This window comes from Dryobates pubescens, chromosome 6, assembly GCF_014839835.1.
Source record: "Dryobates pubescens isolate bDryPub1 chromosome 6, bDryPub1.pri, whole genome shotgun sequence".
Taxonomy (NCBI): Eukaryota; Metazoa; Chordata; class Aves; order Piciformes; family Picidae; genus Dryobates; species Dryobates pubescens.
The window spans coordinates 21,739,959-21,764,828 of record NC_071617.1 but is presented as its reverse complement, the minus strand read 5'-3'; the positions used below and the strand labels follow the sequence as shown (position 1 = coordinate 21,764,828).

Sequence of the window (24,870 nt, the reverse complement as noted above, 5' to 3'; positions counted from 1 at the left end):
AGACATTGATCAGATCCCCTCTCAGTCTTCTCAACACTAAACAGCCCCAGGTGTCTCAGTCTCTCTTCTTAAGGGAGATTCTCAAGTCCCCTATTCATCCTCGTGGCTCTCCCTTGGACTCTCTCCAGCAGATCCCTGTCTCTCTTGAATTGGGGAGCTCAAAACCGGACACAGTATTGCAGGTGTGGTCTCACCAGGGCAGAGCAGAGAGGGAGAAGGACCTCCCTAGACCTGCTGGACACACTTTTCTTGATGCACCCCAGGATAGAAATGACTTGTGAACAGGATCTTGGGGACCACTGCAGACACGCATATGTCCAGCCAAGTCCATAACAGTAAAAGGTGAATTGGTAGTGTCAACCCAAGTCCTCCACTGCTGTGCTGGCAATGCAGCTGCATGAGGGAGTGAAATGGATTTCTACTGTAGACAATACTGAAAGAAAAGAATAGCTCCTAATAAGCCATCAGGACATGTTGGAGACATATGTTGTATAAAGAGGATGAAGCTATTAAACAGCTCAGCACTGAGCGAATGCCATTCACCCTGTGCATGGTGGGAAGTAGTTCTGCAGGAAAAAAATAGCATGAATGAGTAATTAGAGGTTGTATCATAAGCCATATGTACAAAAGGGTCATATTAAGGTTGCATGAGGAATCTTAATTCTAATTTCTGTATACTTGCCTAAAGCCTTGTTCCCAGTAGACAACAGCCTCACTTTAATTATCCCCATAAAGCCACGAGATCAATCCCTCACTTCCCCCCTGAATGATATTACATGACCATAAAGGTGCTGGATCTTAACGTTGCATTAAGACTTGTCTAAATGACCATAATATTAAACAGTTTTACTGCTACCAGCGCTGTAAGGAAAGGTATGGCATCCCTAACATAGCGTGCACAGACCACTAGGGTCCTTGAACACCGGAGTCCTCTCGTCCAGGTTGGAGGAGCGTCCCGGAGGGGCAAAAGAGGCGCGAGCAGAGGGACAGGGCGGTGTCTAAGGCAACTCAGGCCCGACCGCTGCTCCCCGGCGCCGAGGGCAGACCCGTGTGGCGACAAACAGCGAGAAGCCCCGCGGGGCAGCCCGGGGCGGCGGGCGGGGCGAGCCGGGATGAAGCAGGTGAGCGGGGCGAGCCAGGCCCCGCAGCAGCCAGGCCAGTGGGGCGGTGGCGCCCGCAGGGGTCGCTCGCGCGGAGGCAACGGGCGCGTCGCTGGGACTGGAGGGCAGGGCGCGCCGGGGTGGGCGGGCCGCGCGCACAAGTCGGCCGCGAGTTGCAGGCGATCGGCGGCGGAGCATTGCCTGTAACTTGACACCGCAGCGAGAGGCCGAGCGGAGAGAGGGAGCGAGAGCGGCGGCGGAGGAGGAGGAGAGCAGGAGAGGAGCCCTGGGGAGCGGGATAGTGACCACCTCCTTCCCCTCCCCATAGAGGCGCTCCGCAGCAGCAACCGCCGTCGCCGCAACGCTGGAGACTCGCCTTCCGAGGGGCCGGAGGCAGCCAGTGATGAGGTCGGGACGGGTTCCCTGAGCTCCCGGGAACTTTCCCCGCCGCGGGCAGCCGGAGCCGAGCAGGCGGATGGAGGATGCGCTTTCCCCGGCGGGCTGCGTGACCCTGCGGCGGCGAAGGGGAGGATGAAGAAGAAGCAGCAACACGGCAGCGGGGACTGCCCAGCGCCTCGGCCCCCCGCGGCGGCGGGAGGGGGCCAGGGTCAGAGCGGGAGCTGGAAGAGGCGGCGGCCACTCTCGTTGCTGCCCTTCCTTTCGCTGCGCGACTACGGCTTCTGCATGGCCGCCCTGCTGCTCTTTTGCCTGGGTTCTCTCTTCTATCAGGTCAACGGGGGCCCCCCGCACTTTCTGCTGGACTTGCGGCACTATCTGGGTAAGGGCGGTTGGCGACGGCGGTGACTTGTTGCGGCTTCTCCTCGCCCGTTGTGGTGGCTGGGCTGCAGCCTCCTCTCGGCGCCGAAGGGAAGGGGGTGGCCGCAGGACCCTCGGCTTCCCAGACAGTGAGAGTGGGGCTTGGGGCCGCCGGCGGCCTGGGTTGCCTGGGAAGGCGGGACGCGGAGCGGTGGGGTCTGACACCGCGGTGGGAAGGGCTGACGGCGCCCTGGGATCGCAGCGTGCGTCCTCGCAGAAGTTAATTTTAGCGAAAGTTAGAGTCCAGTTGAGACCTGTCCTCAGACCCGAGACAGACCTGTGGCCGGGGGCTCCTCTGCCCGGTGACCGTCGCAGAGCCGTCAGGTAGGGTCTACCTCTTGCCGTCAGGTGGGATTGGAGGCGGCAGCAGCGGGGAGCGGAGGGCTGCCAGCTTCGGTCCCGCGCATCGGCGGCGCAGTCCCGTCAGCGCCTCCCGGCCGCTCGAGTGCGCACGGGGTCTGGGCTGTGCCCCGTGCGGGAGGCGTGGGGTTACAGATGAGTTAGGGCAGAAGATGCTGGTTTTAACACCTAGCCTCGCACAAGCAAACAAAACCCCCAAGCATGTATACTCTGTGAGCCAGACATCCATCCATGTGCAGCTGATCTGCTTCTGGCGACAAAGGTGTGCTGGGGGGGTCAGAGCAGCAGCGCTCGAACGTTTGAGCTCACTGCGGTGCTCCGCCTCAGCCTGCGTGACCCCGAAGAAGGTGCACCAGCAGAGCAGGTACAAGCTCCACGTTGTGGCATGTAGTCCTCATGTTGACCACAAGTTTACACGTGGTTATGCTTTGTGGCTAGTTCACACATCACTGAACGTCTGCTTAACAGAAACTGAAAAAGTGTGCCATGTGGTTGTGTTGAGTACATCTGACTGCCAGGGCTAGTTCAAATCGGAAACTATGGGTTTCTCTATATGGGAGGATTACTACAAAATTTGCAATGCGAGTTTTTACTGCATTAGCTACTCTCTCTTACTTCTTTGCGAAGGTACCACCGTGAAGGTGGTACATGCTACATAAGGGCAATCTGCAAGAATTGATACAAGGTTGTAGACAAAAATACAGTACTTGTGTTTCATAAAATAATCTTAAAAACCTTATCTGTATGTAAGTATTTAAAGAACATCTTAAACATACAGCATGTCTGTGGTGTTCTTAAAGGAAACTATGTCTTCTGTTAAGTGAGCAGAGGGAATGGACACAGTCTGACTCTTCTAGGAGGTGCACAGTAGTAGGACAAGAGATACCAAACACAAGCTGCAACAAGGGAAATTCCAATGAGATATTAGAGGGGAGAAAAAATGTCAATGTGAGGGTTGTCAGATGTTGCAACAGGTTATCTGGAGAGGTTGTGATATCCTTGCAAATATTCAGAACTCAGATGGACAAGACCCTGAGCAACACAAATTAGTTTGTTCGTGTTTTGTTGGGGTAATAAGAACAGGTGAACAGAAGTCCCAGTTCATGGTATTCTGTGATTCTACTGTAACTGGGGGAAAAGTGGGTGAAATTTAAAGTGGAAATAGGAGAATAAACACTTTGCATATTACTTCTACACAGAGTATTGCATTTTTGGCTTGAGTTTTAATGATTATTTTATTTCTTCCTTTAATGGTGCAGTTAAGAAATTCCTCTACTTGAGGAGGAAGCAAACAAATTTTCCACCAAGGTAGAAACAGATTTTTGCTTACAACTGAATGGCTTTTAAATGGGACCAAGCACAGATTTCCAGTTTTTGGAGGAAAGTTGATGCCAATTTTAAAAATTGTAATCATCATGAAGGATGAACATTGCTTGGTTTGTGTGGAAATAGACTGTGACTAACACAGGGTTATGCAGCTTCTTACTTTGTGGCCTTTTGCCTGCTTTTGAGGGATCTAGGAAATAAAAGTAGGATCTACTACCCTAACCCCTCTAGACAGTAGTTGTGTCCCTGCTGTAAGGTCTTCTCGGGCCAGTAGATAAAGGCTTGGAAACCACTGTGTCTTGGTGACCGTGTGATGATAATTTTTGTGAGGCGCTCTGCAGGTGTAGAAAAGCCTTTTGTAATGTATGCCTGAACATAGTGAGCCCCTCTGGGGAAGGAGTGCAGTCTTATTTGAAAATGGTTTGTGGTTTGGGTTTTAGTGGGGTTTTTGTTTGTTTGTTTTTTGGTTGGTTGGTTTTTTTTGAGTGTTGGGTTTTCTCAGGAGAAAGTAGAAAGATCTATTAAATATCTGTTAATGAACTAGAGCACTCGTTATATCAATTGGTATAGGAATTTCCTCTCTCTGTGTGGGTCACCTGGGATATTGAGGAGACTTTCCTAACATCCTTTATCAGGTCAGTGGCTGAGAGGGAAGCAGAGACCTCGTGGCTGGAGGCCCAGTACCCACTAAGCAAGTTGTGCTGGTGCCTGTGCAGAGAACTGGAACGTACTTGTCTGGCTGCTAAGGTGCATTGGTACTTTCTGAAGTTATTTTACACATCCTTGGCGTACATTCTTCACTAGAATTGTCATGGTTAAACCATGCGGATGACATTGCTAAAGTCTTTTGTTTTTTCTTTTTGTGCTCAGTGTAGGTTTTGCAAGACTGGAGCATGCTCCTTGAGGTATTCAACTGGGAAGTTTTGCAAATTATGAGCAATTATTTGGTAACCAGTAGTATTGTTGTCTTCCAGGAAACTAACAGAACTGCTTGGAGGAGTAAGTGTTGGACATCCAGTTCTGCTAACTACCAAAGCCCTACATACATATATATATATATACATGTGTATCGTATACAACAGTTGGACTAGTCAAGTCTCATGACATTAAAAAAAAGTAAACCTTTTTTACCTTCAGCTCTGGGAAAGCTGTGTGTAAGCAACTCTTTTCTTCCAGTCCTTCCAACCCACAGTTTATGGTGTTAAAATTTAATCCCCAAACAAGAAAGAGCAGTTAGTTTGCAAACCGTATTTGCAATGTGTGAATATTGCAATTGCTCTTATTGCATTTAAACCTACAAGAGCCAAGAAGGACTAAAGAGAAAATTATTTTATCTTTTTAACTACTTTGTGTCCCCTGCAGCATGGAGAGAGGTCATCTTGTGTGGCTTTGGGGTTTTTTATTTGCATTGCAAATTTCAGTGCATGGCTTGTGATTCGTTAAGTTACTCTGAAGAGAACATTTGGATGTTTTTTACCTCAGAACTTGAAAGGATGTTCCTAAGTAACAATACAAAACTTCAGTCAGTGATCAGCATAAAAATCATGCCTGCCTCAAGCAGATGTGTGTAAAAGAATCACGGGAGTGTCAAAACACTGAGGTTGAAACATTTGCATTTTGCTCTTAGACCTACCTCATACCCTGTGGAAGAAGAGAAGGTATAAGTTTATTTTCAAAAGAATTAAGTGTGAAGATTTTCGAGTTCTAGGAACTTCCCATTGGTGGTAGGGAGGATGACTGTGTTTTCAGAATATTCAGACTGTTAGTAAACTTTTTCTCCTGGACCGGCTTCTCTGGTGTCTTGTCTCTGTGTTGTGTTTCCCTTTTTGTTTACTGCCGTACTGATTTGGGAGAATCTTGGGAAAATGTTATGATACTTTGTAGGAAAGAGAGTAGATGTATTCAGCATTTCTTCTGTGCATCCCCATGTCTTCTGTAAAACTCTACCTGAGTCATATGGAGGAAATGAGACTAGAGTAGTAAATACAAGGCTATGCTTCACTATTTATCCAGTTCTGACTCAAGCTCAGGACAGTTTAGGGGACAGAAAGGTCTGTGGAAGAATAATGGTTTCTGCTGTCCATTTTAGCTGTGGTTCATGATAACATGGCTTAAGTTAAACAATTCTCCCATCAGGATGGATCTAGCACCCTGGTTTTCAGCACATAGTTGTTGTGGGCATGGACACTAGTGGGTTATTATTGGAGAATCTGTGGGAAATACTTAAAACACATCTGTTGCCAGTAGACTTAAATTTGCTGTATATGGGTGCATACCAGTTCTGGACCATCTGTGAGCTCCAAAAAACAAGAAAGCTTAAAAACTGCCAGGCTTTCCAGTAATAAACTTGAGTATTGGAATTTGAACAAATGAGATCTTGCTTGTTGATTCTGCCAAGGTAATCCTGGCTCACTAATCGACAACCAACTCCAGCAGGAGGGAGGAAATGAGAAGAGTCTTCCTTCAGATGAGTAAGGCAGAAATCGTAAATCTTGGACAGCACTGTGGGTTTTGGGGAATGTACTGGGGACTTCATTCCTCTGCAGTTGTGATGATTTTGCGTTGCTTTATTCTTCTGTGCTTCAGCTTGTGAAACCCACATGCTTCAAAATACAGAAATGAGCATCCCAAGAGCTGACAGTGACCTTCTAGTGGCCAATAAAGGAAAAAAAAAATAGATCTTGATTTTTGCTATTTGTAAGAGGGACATAGAACTGCTGGAACAGGTCCAGAGGAGGGCCATGGGAATGATCAGACAGCTGGAGCACCTATCCTATGGGAACAGCCTGAGAGAGTTGGGGCTGTTCAGGATGGAGAAAAGAAGGCTCCAGGGAAACCTTATAGTGGCCTTCCAGTACTTGAAGGCAGCCTACAAGAAAGTCTGGATGGGACTTTTCACAAGTGATTGGATGAGAGAGAGTGGCTTTAAGCTTGAGGAGGGTAGATTGAGACTGGATATTAGGAAGAAATTCCTTACAGTAAAGGTGGTGAGACTGCAACAGATTGCACAAGGAAGTTGTGGATGTGCCCTCCCCAGAGGTGTTGAAGAGCAGGCTGAATGAGACCTTGAGCAACTTGGTTTAGTGGAAGGTGTCCCCCCAGGGGTGTGTGGGGGGTTGGAACTAGATTTTCTTAAAGGTTGTTTCCAACACAAACCATTCTATGAACCTACCTGTGTAGGGCAGTCAAGTCTATGCATAGTTTACTGTATGGTGACATAGTAAGTGTTTATTGAAATGAACATGCTTTTAGCAAGGTTCTTGTTAAGTTCTTAATGACTTTTTCTTACTGTTTTCAAGAATGTGTACTATCCTCAGAAGAGCTCTTCTGTAAAGCATTTTTATTTTTCTGTCTTTTCAGTGGCTTGTTTCATTCCAATGCCCTTAGAATTTATGACATTTTAAAGTTCATTAATATTGTAAAGAACTGGAAGGTCACCTTAGAAGCTGCTTCCTAAAGCCATGAGAAGAGGAGGTCTGAATCAAAGTGACAAGTCTGTAGCTCTATCTCTCTTAATTATATTTTTTGTCTGTTTGGACTTCCTCGTGTTGCTATTGTGAATGTGATATGTATTATCTTTTAGATAAAATATGTTTGTATTTCCACATACTTGCTGAGCTTTCAAATTACAAATGTGCTTTTTTGGAAGACAAAAGGTATCTTCGTCTCCAAGAAGCTTTTGTTAAAAGGCTGCATGACTTACTCATCCCTCCCAGCTTATCTGATTGCATGATTAACAGAGTTCTACCTAATGCCTGATGCTGTCAAGGAATACTGTATAGAGAACCAGAATGCACCTTGTTTTATGACTAACTCAAGCTTTTGCTTTCAGTACATTATCCTGGCTGGCCATAAAACACTGTGTACAATGAAGTCATAGCAAAAAATGTTTAAGGCTGTGTGAATACATAGAATAAACCAGGTTGGAAGAGACCTTCAAGATCATCACGTCCAACCCATCAACCAATCCAACACCGCCCAAGCAACTAACCCACAGCACCAAGTACCCCGTCAAGTCTCCTCCTAAAAACCTCCAGTGATGGCGACTCCACCACCTCCCCAGGCAGCCCATTCCAATGTGCAATCACTCTTTCTGTATAGAACTTTTTTCTAACATCCAGCCTGAATCTCCCCTGGCGCAGCCTGAGACTGTGTCCTCTTGTTCTGGTACTGCTTGCCTGGGAGCAGTATTGTCATGATATTATAGATACACTTGCAAAATTGGAGAGCATTTATTCAGAGATGTATTTTCTGTTTTCAGAATCAGACTTGAATCTGGGAATCTGATAGTGCATCTATGCAGCTGTGTACACTTTTCTGTTTCATGCTGTCAACTGTGTTGATGAAGAATTTAAAGGACTGATTCAGTTCCCGATGAGAGAGAATTATTACTGCAGTTTTTTCTCAAATACATTTGGGTTTGGTTTACTTTCAGGTTATATGACCACATGGGGTATGTACCTGTGAGAGGACAAGTCTACTGATTAAATGGGGTCCTCCACTTGGGCTTGGGGAGTTGAGGGAGGCTTCACTTTCTTGCCCTGACAGACTTCATGTTAACTTCAAGGAGTTGTGTTTATTAATTCCGTTGTGTTTGATCCCCTTTTGTTCAAAGGAAGTTTTGAAGATGTGTAACAATATGATGTTCTCAGATATTTCAGTGATGGTAGCCATGGAAGTACTTAAAGGAAAAAGATACTTGTGCTAAGTCCTGTAGTCATGGAGGGATTTTGGCAGATAAGGCAGAACATGTTAGTCTGAGGCAGTCAGTGGTCCAGCTACTTCTCTTTCAAGGGTATCACTGCTGTTCATTAACAGTCTCTCTGCAGGTTTTCTTTGGGAGTTACTGCTGTAATTGGTTTCAAGAGTCTCATCACAGGACATTAGTCCTTGTATGTGCTCTCATATAGAAGGCTTCAGGTCCAGGAGAATGTAACCATGTCATTCCCACCCCCGCCTTTTTTTTTTTTACACCCCCAACCCACCCCCCCAGTGGCACTGCTTAGATTTGATTTGCAAGTATGGAAGTAAAAATGCAGTTTCTTGAAGCTTTGTTCACTGGAAGTAATTGGTAAACACTTTGTGCTCTATCAGAGAATACTCTGCCAAAATGAATCATGGCTTCATAGAAGGAAAAAGTGGTTGATGACAGAGGTTCTCCTATTTTCTTACAAAATTAGGGAAGAGGAAGATTGCTTAGGATTTGGTAAAAACTGGTAAGCATTGAAGGCTGCCAGAAAAGGAGATTCTCTAGTGAAAGGAACTCAAAAGCTTCAACACTTAATGCTCTGTGTAGAAAATGAAGGATGTCCAATTTGTTTACTTTTTTTTCTTCACCGTAGTAACGGTTCTGAGATTAACATATTTGCTCCCTCTACTGCGCTGATTCCTGATAAAACTGTTTTGAAGTAATGCATGTCAAAATCAGCAGTGACAGGAAGTGGAGGGTTTTTCATGAGCTATTTAAGTGTAGGTCCATATTGTCAAAATCTGCAGAACATACAATGAAAGTGTAATGGAAGAACTTGATTTTGATGTGATTTTTTGATGGGAAAACTCTAAAGTAGGTGAGCAGGTAAAATAATATCCTGGGACTGTTCTGACACAAAAGCTTGCAACAGTAATTACAGTGGGATAAAAAGAAAACCAAGTCATTTATTTTTCCCATACTCAGTTTCCAGCTTTTAATTGGTGTTTGTTGTTTTTTTTCACTTCCCACCCTCTTCTTCTGATCCTATCATTTAAATTCATATATCAATAATGAGAGTTTTTAATGTCTATGTATCTATCAAGAAACTGGAATTACTTAAATTGCTTGATTATATTTTGTAAGGCAATTGCCCTGGTTGGGGGTGGGGGGGCAGGCAGGCAGGCACACATTTTTGGCAGTTTGAAAGTACTTGCACATTGTTAGCTTCTGGTTCCCCTAACACATTCAAGAAGAGCACTGTTGGTTATTTTTATCTTGTAGCTGTCAATCTGCAAAGACAATTTGCAAGTGAGATGTAAGAGTTTACATTTTCATTTTAGACTGGACAAAAAAGTCTGTTTATAGGTTTTATTGGAAGTTATGACTTTGCACCTGCTGCTGACCCCCTGCAAGTGCTGTTTTAAATTGCAGCATTGTGAAAGGAAGCCCTGTGTGCTTCCACTGTTACAGCCAAGGGGTGAATAGGCACTCTGTGTACTCGTGGAAGTTTGTATGAAGACACCAAAAAACACTACCACATTGTTATTCAGTGCAGATAATTTTTGAGGATGTGTTTACAGCTCCTTTCTAATTGGATTGTCTTTCCCAAAGAACTGGTTGAATGAGGGAGGTCTCTCTGTTCCACTTCTGTACTTTTGGAGCAGTTATTTTTTTTATTGGAGCCATGCCTTGGAATGGTCTAGGGGCAGCTCATTCTTACCATAGGGGCAAGAAATTGGTGAGAATTAGGTTCCCTTTTGGATCTCACTGTAAGTTTTGTGTAAATCTAAGCTGTTTCTCTGGATTTCCTGTCTTAGCAGTGAGGGGAAAGAGCCACTTCCTGGTCATTGCAGTTTATGATAGACATTTGATGCAAGTAGTGTCCAGAGATGTCTGTTGTCTTTAGCCTGTTGCCATTAACTTGGAGGACCAGGCTTGCATATGCTGCTGCCTTAACCACTGGTGTCTTTGCGTTGGCAGCAGAGGTGCTTGCCTATGAAAACTAATCTGTCTGGTGCAGCAGTGGCTCGAAAGCATAAGCTAAATGCTTATGAGTTTTTTTGTTGTGTTTTTTTGTTTGTTCATTTCTTTGTTTTCTTTAACTTTCAAGTGAAAGCTGTGGAAAATGATGACACAGGAGTTTTCACCAAGGGAAGTTTCCCCATCGTTATTGGTGAACAGGCAAGTAGATTTTCAAACTTAACTAATGTTTATGTAAAGAGGCATTTGTTTTTCTTTGTTTTAGAATGTGGGTTAGAGGATGTTTGGAGACTGGAGGGGCAGATAGGAAGTGGAGAGCAATTATTTGACTGGAATTTATTTTACTGTCTTGCTCTTTATGGTGGCTGCACTGAGGGAAGCAGACCTCTTTGTGTGGAAAATAGATGTTTGATTTCATATGGAAGCACAATGATTAGGTTTACATTATGGCTTTGGAGTACTAATGCTTTAAAAAGAGACATTTGGATACTTGCCAAAAGTCACTACTTATCACACTTAATGATTCAGAGCAGAAGTCATCAAGAGGCTGAGATGGAGAGCATGGAAGCTGTGGTTGTTTAGGTAAAGAAGCAGTGCATTTCTGCCATACATAAATAGTATGTTTTAGCACTCCTGAGATTGTGTGTTTTAAAACCCTCTACTGATCAAGTGGATGGCTGGTTCAGTTTAATGTATCTGCCCCTGAGAGAGGATGCCAATATGATGTTGTACTTGTACAAGGTCACCAAACTGCTAGCAAGTGACAAGTCTGTGAGATGAGCTGCCAGTGCTGGATTAAAAGCTGCAGAGCTGCTGGTCAAGGGAATGTAACTTCTGGTTGACCACTCATTTCATTAACTGTTCCTGTACATCAGACCATGTTCAGCAGTGGGTGGTTTCCAAATCATCTCTTGAGGGTGGTCCTACTTCCTTTAGCCAGGTTCTCTGCTAAACTGCTCTCTATTGTATTCCAAAAGTCATAGCAGTCTGGTGAAGTCCTCAATGAATGGAAAAGGGGAAACAGAACCCCCATTTTCAGAAAGGGAAAGAAGGATGATCCAGGGAACTACAGGCCAGTCAGTCCCACCTCTGTGCCTGGTAAGATCATGGAGCAGATCATCCTGGAGGCATGAAGAGGTGATTAGGTATAATCAACACAGCTTCACCAGTGGCAAATCATGCCTGACAAACCTGGTGGCCTTCTATGCAAAGGTCACGATGAGGGATGAGAAACTGCCATCATTTACCTGGACCTGACCAAAGCCTTCGACACTGTCTCGCATGACATCCTGATCTCCAAACTGGTAAAATACGGATTTGGTGGACGGCCCACTCTATATAAAGCACTGGAATGATGGCCACTGGCTGTCAATGGGTCCATGTCCAAGTGTAGGCCAGTGACAAGTGGAGTCCCTCAAGGATCTGTACTGGGACCAGTCTTATTTAATGTCTTTGTCAGCGACATGGACAGTGGCACTGAGTGCGCCCTCAGCAAGTTTGCTGACAACACTAAGCTGTGTGGTACAGCAGACATGCTGGAGGGAAGGGATGTCATCTAGAGGGACCTTGACAGGCTGCCAACCTCATGAGGTTCAACAAGACCAAGTGCAAGGTCCTGCATCTGGGTTGGGGCAATCCCAAGCACCGATATAGACTGGGCAGCAACTGGCTTGAGAGCAGCCCTGAAGAAAAGGACTTAGGGGTGCTGGTGGATGAGAAGCTCAACATGAACCACCACTTGCAGCCCAGAAAGCCAATTGGGCTGCATCAAGAGAAGTGTAGCCATCAGGTCCAGGGAGGTGGTTGTCCCCTTCTACTGCACGCTGGTGAGACCCCACCTGGAGTACTGTGTCCAGTTCTGGAGCCCCTACTACAGGAAAGATATGGGCATGCTGGAGCGTGTCCAGAGAAGGACCACAAGGATGATCGGAGGGCTGGAGCACTTCTCCTGTGGAAACAGACTGAGAGAGTTGGGGCTATTCAGTCTGGAGAAGAGAAGGTTCCTAGGAGACCTTATTGTGGCTTTCCAATATCTGAAGGGGGCCTACAAGAGGGCTGGTGAAGGACTTTTTAAGATTCCAGGTAGTGATAGGACAAGGGGGAATGGAGCAAAACTGGAAGTGGGTAGATTCAGATTGGATGTTAGGAAGAAGTTCTTCACCGTGAGGGTGGTGAGACACTGCAACAGGTTGCCCAGAGAGGTGGTAGAAGCTGCATCCCTGAAGTTTTTAAGACCAGGCTGGATGTGGCTCTGGGCAAACTGATCCAATGTGAGGTGTCCCTGTCCATGGCAGGGGGGGTTGAAACTAAATGATCCTTGAGGTCCCTTCCAGCCCTGACAATTCTATGATTCCTTAGTGGCTTGCATTATAAAACAAATATTCTTGCCTGTTTTGTCTAACCTACATCTAGAGAAGAACCACCTGAATCTGCTGAAAATCAGAAGTGGGCAGAGGTGCCTCCAAAGAGCAGCTGACACTACCTGTGTCTTTATGACAGCAGAGCCCCTGACTTGTGCATGAAGAAATGCTTGGAGTTCAATAGGAAGAATCTAGGTTGCTATGGTATTTATTTGTAGAAACATTGGTTTACAACCAGAGGAAGGCTTCCACAAACAACGAGGATGAGGAAAGAGAGGAGCCTGGAAGTTACCCTGCAAGACTTTTTTGGATAGATAGGTCACTTCATTGGGTCATTGAAACCTGAGTGCTTAAGAATGCCTGAAAATAAAGGCTACATAAAGCACTGGAAAAATGGTACTTCAGGGGATATCAATCCCTGCTTGACAGATGGGTTTAATGCCACGTTTGTTTCTCCTCAAATCTTGCAGCTCCATGAAAAGAGTATGCAACAACAGCTTTGATATAATCTGAATTATTTTAGCAGATATTGCAAAGCAAAGGCTGTGAAATTGCTGACTTTGTCAGTTCCTTTCATATTTGCAGCTGATTGTTCTTTCCTAGCAGAACTCCCTATACAGATGTACAGATTTCTTTTGTGTTGCCAGTAAGGAATTAGCACAGTAAGTAAACGAGGGTGAATAACAAAATAGCAAGGCCTCAACTCTACCACCTGTAGTTGGATGAGTTGTTGGTTGTTTTTTGGTTTTGTTTTGGTGGGGTGGCTGGTGGTGTTTGTTTGCAGTTTTGTTTGCCTTTTTTGGTGGTGGTGGTTTGTGGTTTTGGGGTTTTCTGTGGTTGGTTTTTGGTGGGTTTTTTTAGGGTGGGTGGGGTGGGGTGGCAGGGATGTGTGATGCACTAGGGCAAGACTGGGGAGGCATTTGTGCTTTGTTTTGTTTCCCAGCTGTGTCAATTGTGGTCCAACCCCCTGAGCTTCAGCAAGGCCACATAGGCCATGTCCAGGTGGCTTTTGAGTATCTCCAACTTTGCAATCTCCGTGGGCAACCTGTGACAGTGCTTGGTCACTCTCACAGTAAAAAAGTGTTTCCTGAAGCTCACAGGGAATCTCCTGCATTTCAGTTTGGGCCAATTGTCTTTGGCCCTGTCACTAGGCATCACTGCAAAGAGCCTGGCTTGACCTTCCTCTCCTTTCAGGTATTTATATACATTGATAAGATCCCTCTGAAACTTCTCATTTCCAGGCCAAAGAGTTCCAGCTCTCTCAGCCTTCCTCATATGTGAGATGCTTCAATCCATTCATCGTCTTTCTGGCCCTTTGGAATTTCTCCAGTATGTCCTTATCGCTTGTATTGAGGAGCCCAGTGCTGGCCACAGTGTACTCTAGGTATGGCTTCACCTTCTGGACAAGGGAATAGGATTCAAGAATGTGCGAGGGAACCCTTTCACAAAATAGGACTTCTTAGGAGATCTTTTTCAGAACCTGTCAGAGGGAGAGAGGAATCTAAGTACTTGCATATTGTCTTTCTGTTGCAGATTTGTTTCTTTAATCACTTTTGAGCTGATGGAAGTTCGTGTTACGATCTGGGTGGTACTGCCACTCTCATTCATGTGAAGTAGTCATTCTTAGAAGTGTGGTTAAATGAAAGCTGTAGTAGTGACTGTTTTTTTTTCTCTAACTGCAAACTTTCTACATTGCCTTGCTAATAATGAGCAAAACTTAGTTTCATCCACTCAAGAATATTTTTCTGGGGAGTCAGTCAAATTCAGCATGAGTTACTTAATTTTCCAGTAACAGACTTACTTTTTCAAGCATTTTCCCACCTCTAGTTTTGCATCTGATACTTTTCTAATCTACTGGTAAGGCAAATTTTGGCAAAGCTCCTGGATTGTTTTTTTTTTTTTATAGCTCAGCAGTCATCCATTTTTTGTGTGCTATGCTACATGGAAACAGGTAACAGCTTCAGGCTTTTTTTTCCTGTGGAACATTTTGGTTATAAATGTTAGAAGCTGGAAGATATTTAAGTAGCATGTAGTATCTCTCTAGCTCAAATAGAGCTAGAATGGGCAATGGCTGGATGTTACTACTGTGCTGAGGTGTTCAGTGAGCTGCTTGCAGTAAGCTTATTGTGTAAGTTGTGATGCCATTCTCCACTTTGGTGGCTCAAAGACATGGCATATCAGGCCAGTGTGGGAGTGTACAGCATCAGTGGAGGATCCAATGGCTTTAGCTGGTGGTGATCCCAGAGGGCTGGTATGCCTCCCTACCTGTTTCTCTGCTGTGGTTCTGTGTTTGGCACTGGCATATGCACTGTCTGTGCTTACTGCAAGAAGAAAATGAGATTGAAGATGATGTTACTGAAGGTTATAAAACTTGTGGGGGACATAGACCAAATTGTTCCCAAGGTAAGAGCTATGCCTGTACAGTATATTTCTTTGTACTACCCTGCTCCATAAGTCCAAGCTGCACCAGGGGAAGTTTAGGCTTTAGGTGAGAAGAAAGTTCTTCACTGAGAGAGTCGTTCGTCATTGGAATGGGCTGCCCAGGGAGGTGGTGGAGTCACCATCCCTGGAGGTGTTCAAGAGGGGATTGGACGTGGCACTTGGTGCCATGGTCTAGTCATGAGGTCTGTGGTGACAGGTTGGACTCCATGATCTTTAAGGTCTCTTCCAACCTTGGTGATACTGTGATAATTAGAGGTGCTTGTTTGGAGATACTGCATCAATGATAAATTTATTCCTTACCCAGAAAAAAAAAGGCAAGCTTGGCATTTCCTGCTTTGTTGTTATAGACCAAGAAAGCTTTGCATCTTCTGCAAAAGAAGCTGCAAAGAGTTCTCTTTGTTCCTCTTCACTTTCTCTCACTGCTGATGAGAGTAGAATTTTCTGGGTTTTGTTTTATATATGAAACAGTTTCCATCTAGTATACCAAAGTATTAATACTTTGAAAAAATAAAAAAATTTAAAGGGCAGAGAGAAGCCACTTGCCTTGTCATTTACCTGATCAATAGCAGTATCAAGAGTAGGGCCATGATTCCCTGTACCCATAGAAGGGCAGGACTTTGCCTGGAGACCTGTGCAGCTGTCAAGGATTAGGGCTAGGCTGGCTGCTAAATGAGTGACAGCCACTCTATTAACCCTTCTCTCTTTCCAAAGGGAGGAGAAAGGGAGTAAGAGAGACACGGATTGGAAAGCAAAACTAAACCAATTTAATGAAAGCAGTAACAGTGAAATGAAATATGTACAAATACATATAGACCAAATATTGTACCTAACTCTCTAGATAGTAATTATGTCACCATCACCACTGACACTGTGAGCACACGCTGGGCAAGTCCTAGATTGTACTCATTGGCAGATGGGAGCCACGTTTAGGAGTTGGATTCAGAAATGCAAGGGTTGAGATCAAAGGCAAAACAGATGCTGGCCATTGAAGAAGAGAGTTTGACCCTTGTGATCTCTCAGCTTTATACTGAATATGACAACATCTATGGAACAGAATACCCTGCTGGTCAGTTTAGGGTCACCTGTCCTGTTGTCTTCTTTCTGCAGGTGTGGCCTTTTATTTTCTGCACACCACAATGTGTTCCACAAGATTTAGCAGTGACCTTGGTCTGTGTACCAGTCCTTGGTACTAACTAGAAACATTTAGTGCTATCACTGCTAGAAGCAGACACTGTCTGCAAAACCATGCTGTTAACTTCAAAAAGTGGAGTTACTTAAAAGAAGCTGAGCTGAAAACCAAACTCAGTGGACAGAATTAATTCTAACTCAAACCAGAAGAGCAGCTTGTCTGGCAATACACTGATGCTCAGCAACAGACACTCTGCTATTTGCCTTTATCTCAGCACTTACCTGCTTCTCCTGGCTGGGGTGATGAGAGTTTTTACAATTTGTGGAGCTCCTATCTGTACAGTATTCCTGAAATGTAGTGAACTTGTTTTTCTGGTTGGGCTTCTAAAATGCATGATAGTTCAGGGAAGTGTGAAACCTGGTCTACCAAACTCTGGAGCACCTTTTTACCCAGCAGAGCCTCCATCTAGCACAGGTTACAGAAACTTGCATTTTCCTTACCCTATTCCCATCAGGAGAGAAGTCTGTTACTGCAGAGATGTATGTGGGGCTTGGGACTCTCAAAATGGCAGGAAAGCTTGTGGGGGGAGTGATAGCTGGGAGAGGAAAAAGTGAAGTGAGGGAAGGACAGGTTCCTGGGTTAAACTTTCCCAATGTAAGGTAGTACGGCATACCTTTTAAAGTACTCTGCTTGAAATGAGCCTACAAGAGACAGGAATAGTACTGGGGGAGCAGATAAGTGACAAATGGTATGTTAAAGAGACTGTTCCCACTGGAAAGTATTTCTTGCTGCTTTCTATAGCTGTCTTCAGCAGCTCTATGGACTTTGCTTACCAAAGCCTCCACTGTGGGTGGAAACAAGTTGTATTTGTAACACGGGTAGATGTTAAAGCAACTGCTTGATGTGGCAAATACAGCTTAAAAACTTCAGAAATTCTTTCTTAAATGATTTTTTTTTCTGAAGTCAAAAACACTTAAAATACAAAGGAGCTCATAATGTGAGGGAGTCGATGAGAGGCTCATGCAAATTTTACCCATCTGTTAGGCCTTCTGGCTATTTCTGGCTATTTTGAGGTAATGGTTTAATTGTATTATATAAAAAAAATAAAAAAATACCAGAGAGCTTGTTGTCTCGTTTGAACAGAATCATTACTATGTCACAAGCACAAAACAATTCTGAAACTTGAACGCAGATCAATTGCGTGGCTTCCTCTCTAGATCTTTGCTCTTGCAGCACAATTCTCTTGGGCTCACAAGTATGAAAATTTTCTGTTTTCCAGCAGAATATTCTGGATCCTCATTCAAGCCTGAGATTTCATTTCTGTAAGAAATAGAAGTGGCAGTCTCAGACTATTCTTTTGTGAATGTGGTCAACATCAAAGAAAGTAAGAAACCCACACTGATTCAATATATAGTTAAGTCCAAGTTAAAAATGACAGGTTTAGCTAATTCACTCATAATAGAGCCCAGGTTAAAAATACTTCCTTACTCATATTCTATGAATAACATTGTAAGTGTGGTTTGCACTCTTCTTCTCCAAACATTCATACCTTACTTCTGCTCTAGACTGCACTCCTGATGCCTGGCTACACTGGGTCCTACTTACTTGCCAAGCATATCTTGTCTTTTCAAGAATCAAAGAATCACAGAATGTTAGGGGTTGGAAGGGACCTCGAAAGATCATCTAGCCCAACCTCCCTGCCAGAGGATCTATACCAGATCACCCAGGAACACATCCAGTCAGGTTTTGAATATTTCCAGAGGATACTCCACAACCCCTCCAGGCAGCCTGTTCCAGTGTTCTGTCACACTCAGAGTGAAAAAAATTTCCCCCATGTTTACATGGAGCTTCCCATGCCTCAGTTTCTACCTGTGGCCCTGTCATTGGGCATCACTGAGAAGTACCCAACTCCATCCTCTTGGCACTCACCCTTTACATATTTATAAATACTGATGAGGTCACCCCTTAGTTTCCTCTTCTCCAAGCTAAAGAGCCCCAGCTCCCTCAGTCTCTCCTACTGAACTGAGGGGCCCAGAACTGAGCACAATATTCCAGATCTGGCCTTACCAGGGCAGAGTAGAGGGGCAGGAGAACCTCTCTCAACCTACTAACCACACCCCTTCTAATACACCCTAGAATGACATTGGCCTTGGCCACAAGAGCATATTTGCTTTAGTGGCATGTTGGTGCATGGAATGGTTTGTGGATTGCAGAACTGAGAACTGCTTTTCAGTGCCACATTACTAGGTTGATTTCATAATACAAGCTTCTATATTGTATTTAGTCATACCACAGAGAGGCTTGTAATATTTTGCCCTTCACACCTATAGTTCAGCAGATACTCATGCTCAGCTAGGAAATTATGTTGGGGTAAAGAACAAGGAAGAAGAAAATTGTAAGCATACTTTTTCCTTCCTTCAGTGTGCTTTTGGACATTTAAAACAACATAACAGTAGCACTGATGTGAGACTTAATGTGTTTTGACTCTAGCAGGTGTACTTCTTTTGACCACAAAGAACAATTCATGGAAAGTATGAACTTGTGAGATGTCCTTATGGATAATTTTGAGTGAACTATAATTTCTTTACTAAAAATAAAACAAAATTCCACTACAAGCTTAAAAATCTTAGGGGGGAAAAAATGGAGTTTAGAATGGGGAATGTTTGATGCAACAGAAATCAGAGTTGGCATTATTGGTTCTTATGTGTCTTGCCAGCTTCAGTCTTTCTGTGACACAAAAGTTACATTCCTGCTGAGAATTACAGTTCAGTAGGGCCTGATATTTATTTTCTTTAACTAGGAATAAGATAGAGTGTGTGACCAAAGTAGGTTTATTATACTGGCATATATTGAAATGTCTTGGAATTTATGTTTCATTATTTAGTATTATTTTATTTATGCAATTCTACCTTCAGTTTGTTTTATTTGGAGTTCAATCTGTAGTGCCATATTTTCTTTTTTGGGAGGAAGTTCTTCTGGATTTATTTCTTCTACAATAATGTTTTTCCTGCATGTTTTTGAGTGTAAAGTTGGTGCTGAGCTCAGATCACAGAATCATAGAATGCACTGGGTTGAAAGGGACCTCTAGAAGTTGTCTGGTCCACCCCCACTGCAGTAAGCAGTGATATCCCCAACTCGATCAGGTTGCTCAGAGCCCAGTCAAGCCTGATCTTAAATATCTAGATGCTGGGTTGCAGGACTTTTTCCATAATACAAATATAACATCATCTGATGATGGAGAAAAAACCCAAGATCAATAATGCATGTGTGTGACTATATGTATGAAATAGAAATCACATTCTAGGTTACACACCATTTAATCAGTATGAAAATGATGCCACTGTTCGTGCACAGGTTTAAACTGAAGCAGGGGTAATACATGATTTAAACCCCTGCTTTCTTCTTGTCAGTATTTATGTTCTCCCTCTTACATAAAATGAATAAGGAATGGATATGAAGAATTATGTGGAGCTGTTTAGACTCTAATGTGTGATTAGAGTCTGGAAGGTAGAAGTGATAGACGTGTTGCTGACTAGTGGCAACTCTAGGAACAGAACTTGGGTCCTAGTTGTCAGTCTCATCCTAAAGGAGATTGATATGTCAAGATTGCACATCACATTCATGAATTGGTACTAAGACTGGAATTTTCTTCCAAGACTCTGGAAAACTTGTCTAGGAATTGATTAATTGGACATGGAAGAATGTAATATTGTGTTGCAGAGAGAAGGACAAACTGCAGGACTACTACTTTGGACACTTTGACTCTTACTTATTCTTTTATGCTGGAATGTGAAATACACTGCTGCAAACTTTTCTTGATGTGTGTGCCTTGCATAGGTTTTGTTTTGTAGCTGTGTGAAGTCTGTCTGTCATCTTGCACCATGTCATACAGTGAGTGATTAAAGGGAAGAATAAATTGTGACTGATAATAAGCTCTGGTTTGTTTTACACACAAATATTCAGTAGGATTTGAGCTTAGGAATAAAAATCATGTAGAACTACAATTTACTATAGCTGAAAAGATTTAGAAGTACTGTTTGATAAGCTTTGCTCTACACAATTAAATTTTTAGCAAAAAAAAAATAGGACTCTTAGATAATACAGGTGTCTGAGTGTGTGGGAGAAAGACAGTGGATGAGAAATTTAATGGAGGATATGTATGATTGTGTTGGGAAGGAAATGCTCTGTAGTGATTCCAGTTATTATTTATCACTCTAAGCGCAATCCCTTTTTCCCTTTCTTACTTTGTATGCTTTTCCTCTTGGGTCAGTAGGAGAGCAATTTTTTAGACCAGGGAAGTAGTACAGTAAATCCATTGTGCCTCTAGGATGTATTAACTTCAAAAGATAATGATGCTTCAGTCTCCTAGCTAAAGTCAGACAGAATCTAGCCTGCTTGGTTTTGTTTCTCTGACTCCAGTGTGATTCTATCTTGTAAAGGCATGGCCTAATTCTTTCAAGTGAAAAGTATTGAAGCAGAATTGTTTCAGTGAAATTGATACCTCTGGCAAGTTGGATATAATTCAGATGGCTGTGCCAATGATGGGAGCCTGAAGTTTAGGAAGACAAAAGAAAACAAAGTATTTTTTCAATTATAGTTTAATTTTAAAAAAATTATAGCAAGCTTATCTTAAAATTACATGTGGAGTGAAAGCAGAATCACTGTTGTGTTAATTTATTTACTGAGATGAGCAGTAATATTCTGAGATTTTCCTTCCTGCACATGACATTCATAGTTGGCACTGGTAAGCATTCCTATCTGAAGGAATTTCTCTTGGGTTTTTTTTTCAGCACTTGTTCTGTTTCCTAGAGTGAAGGAAAAGCAATTTTGCATCCCTTCTCCTACAGTCCCATTATAATTGCATGCATTAGCCAGTTAATTAGATGTAGTTAAGAGAGTCTGAGGAAGTTTTAAAGGAAACCTTCAGAGTCTCAAGGCTGAAAAGGTGGGTGCTGTTTTATTAGGCAGGTTCTGATACCTTCACAGGGGTCCAGTGGATGCAGTGATGCTGCAAGCTGGCAAAACATTAATTGCAGTAATTCAAATTATAGAATTGAGGTGTGTAATTGCTTTTAATTGCCTTTTTTTTCACCCCCACTTCCTTTTCCTCAAATGTCTTGATGGTAGAAGTCTCTTGTAACATTCTCCATTTAAACAGAGGCTTTGCTTTCTCTACTCTCGGTAGCTTTCCCCACTGGATTGCCTAAAACTCTAAACATCTGAGCTAGAACAGCAGGAAAAGGACAAACCATCTAACAGTGACTTCTCAGGCTTTTAACTTGGACTCTGCTGCTGAATCGCCATAGGGTTAGAGATGAAGGGCACTTCTGCAAAAAAGGAATACCCAAAGACTAGGAAACAAAGGAAAATAAAAAGGATTAAATACTTGAATGACTTGTGGCCTTTGTGGAAGGCTACTTTGTTAAAATTGTAATCACTCAAGTAGGTAAAACAAGAGGGCAAGAATCCTCAGATAACAGGCCTGTGTAATTGTCTCTCAAAACTGGCTAACATTTTGTCACCCTGGGACTGTGGATGTGCCCTGTTGGTTGCAGGCCATGCAAGAGATCAGTGTTCCTTCATGTGGTGGGTTGGCTTGTTTAAGGATGAAAATAAAAACTTCCCTGCTGTTTCATTGCCACTTAAGCTGACTATGATGTAAACCAGAATCAATGACTGGTGGTGGATTCTAGCACCACAAGCATGAGCCAGGTGAGAGGATCTTCTTGAGAGGAATGGGAGACCAGTATTCCACCATTGCCCAGTGGTCATTTAAAGCTGATGATTCTCTGCTCTGAGAGCTAAACATTGGCAATTATGAGAATTGGAAATACAGATAAGGATTGATACTGTATACTGAATAGTCAGTCCTGCTCACTTATGCTGAACTTGTATGCCATTTTTACTGAGCCAGTCTTTGTTGCATGTTGTACATGCAGTTGAAAGCAATAGGAAACGTCCCTTAAGTAACCTTTGGATAAGAGTGGTTTCTCAGCTGTTTGTTAGACGGCAACTTTATGATACACGGGTAATCAGCATTCCATTATCCACTACATTTGTTCTTCCAGTCTAGCCTTTCTTGGAAAGGCAGGCATAAATGCAGTAGTGCAAATAATTTCTTCCACAATTGCATTGGACATTACAATTTATCTTAGAATGCATACAACAACTTGCAACGTGTCTTAGTTTTACCATTTGAAAAAACAACTTGTGATTTTGTCTTCTTACATTTAGGAGGATCTTTTTCCTTTTCTCTTTTTTGCCCCACTTCCAATTGTGCCCTCAGTTGGATTGTAATTTCCTTACTAACTAAAGGGAGATGTTTTGAAGTTAAAAATTTAGATAGAGCAGGGTTGTAGAAACTGTGCCTATCAGAAACCAACACTAAAAACCCAGCACAGGTATCTTAAAAAGAATGTTTGAGACCAGAAAATAGAAAACAGTCTAGGAGACAATGTTCATTACTATTAAATACATAGTAAACTTTGATTTAGACAAGGATTTATGAAAAAAACTTTTTAGCTATAGGGAGGAATGAGAAAGACTTGAGTTTCAAGCTGATTTCTGTCAATGTGCTGTTCTCTACACCACATGAAAAAGTATCTAGAAACAACAAGGAGTTGGGTGGTATTCCAGAAAGTTAGCAGTGTTTTGAGATTCCAAGAGAAATGTTTGAAACTGCAGGAATTTCTGGATATATCTTTTCCTTTTCACTTCAAGAATTGGGATGTGCATTTGAACCTGGCTCTCTGACAGTGAATATCTATATAATGGTTTATAAATTTTGAAATCTATTCTAATTGTCATCACATAGCTGACATTCACTTCCAACATTTTAAGAAAACTCCACAATCTGAAGTGAACAAAGTGAACTGCTTACTGTTGGACACGCATCAAAATCCTTCTCTCTCTCTCAGAAAAATGCAGCCAGCTGTAGCTGCCAGCTAATGTACAAACAGAGCCGAGAGAGGGAACAGCTGCGCTCTGAAAAACAGTCGCGCTCAAAGGCAGCAGCACCCACCTTAGCTCCTCTAGTGTTTGGTTTCAGGCTAGAATTTTGTATTTTTAGGCAATTTTATGCATGTAAATGTGCTTTTCTAGGTCATCTGTAGGTTTAAAGATTTCTCTACTGAAAAAAAAGAAGTAATATGTTTCTTAAAAGAATAACTTCATCCTTCTGTTTGTTTGTTTTTTGTTACCTTTGCTCTTCTAGTACTCTGTACATGTTTCTGTGATAATTGCCAGTGTTTGCTGGAGAGGGCTTGTGGGTCCAGTATTCTGGAGTCAGCATCTCTAAAGGTACTTGGTGAGCACATTCTGGCCAAAAAGGCCTTGTGCCTGGTTCACCCAGGTTATGAGAAGGATCATCCACAAATAGGTATCAGTGGCCTGATGAAGTATTTCTGCTTGGTGATTTTCTGTGTTGCGAAAAGTGTGACCCCTTCATTAAGGGCCAAATAGGGTCATGTTTCAGTTACGACTGCAGCTCAATTTGCACATTTAAAACAATGAGTAAGTTGTGACTAAAATTAGGGCAACTACACTATCAGAAAAAAATAGTGGTGACTACAGAAAGTGATAAATATGAAGGCGCGCATTCATGCAGCTTTTTCTGTGCGTCATGGTGTGCCAAGTATCTATCTCACTGAAAGGTACATGGGGCTTCTTGTATGAAAGGAAGCTTTTACAAATTAGAAACTCTTGATGCAGCATCTTCTCGTGAATATAAATTCAGTACTGCCACAAAATCTGATTTCCAATGATTGCTGTAAGTGACCTGAAGTTTTTATAGAGGATTGTGCCCGTTGGTTATTACTGAGAGCTGACAGTGATTTTGCTCTATTGCCATTGTGTGTTTTGTGCCAGATACCACAGGATGCAGTATCTTAGTTTGGATTTAGCAAAAATAAGCTTAAGGCTCTATTTGCTTCAAGCTGAAAGAGCATTTGTTTCCTGTTTATGTTTTTACCACTGCACTGTATTTTAGAAAGGGTGTAACACTGGCATTTTCTTGGGGGGTGTGAATGTAATTTGTCTTGCAGAAAAATACTTGTGGATTGTCTTAATTTCTGAAGAGGTAACTTCTTTCTGGGTTTACAAATTTCTGATTTACTGAAGGAGTAGGATTTACTCCTCCCAGGAACATATGGTGTTTTGTTTTCTGCATAAAACCTGGTAATTTTCAAGGGCAATACAATTGCAACTGATTTGTTATTTTTAGAAACTTGGGTGCTGCTGTTGCCAAGCATACAAACGAACGTTTTATGCTGGTTTTTCTGACAGAGACACTGACGTGCTCATTTTCCAATGCCTTGCTTGTGGAAAGTGTTACCTCATTGGGAATGTGGTAGAGGCAAAATCTGTCCCTAACCTACCTGCTCTGGGGTCCATCACCTCACCTGGCCATGGGTCAGAATAGTGGCCCTCACCATTAGGTGGAGTTTTGAGCACAATTTGTCTGATGTGCCGACATAAATGTTCCTCACTAGATGGAGAAATAGCGCTAACATGGCCTGTGTAACAAAGCCTTTAAAGAACAAGGCAAAATAGGCACCTGAGTTTAGTAACAACTTCTGATACATTAATATCAGTATTTCAATTGATGATATCCTGAGAGATTCTTATGGGTTCACATTAAATACTTTGGGAAGAAATGAATGCTGAAAA

General features: G+C 42.9%; 1 protein-coding gene across 1 annotated transcript in view; it reads left to right on the top strand.

Annotated features, from left to right (window-relative positions):
• Positions 1 to 1,301: 1,301 nt before the first annotated feature.
• Positions 1,302 to 24,870, top strand: part of UST (uronyl 2-sulfotransferase) — a 163,095-nt gene continuing 139,526 nt past the window's right edge. The window contains exon 1 of the mRNA XM_054162725.1: positions 1,302 to 1,878. Coding sequence (XP_054018700.1) covers positions 1,632 to 1,878 — 247 coding nt within the window. The 5' untranslated portion in view covers positions 1,302 to 1,631. The remainder of the gene's footprint in view (positions 1,879 to 24,870) is intronic.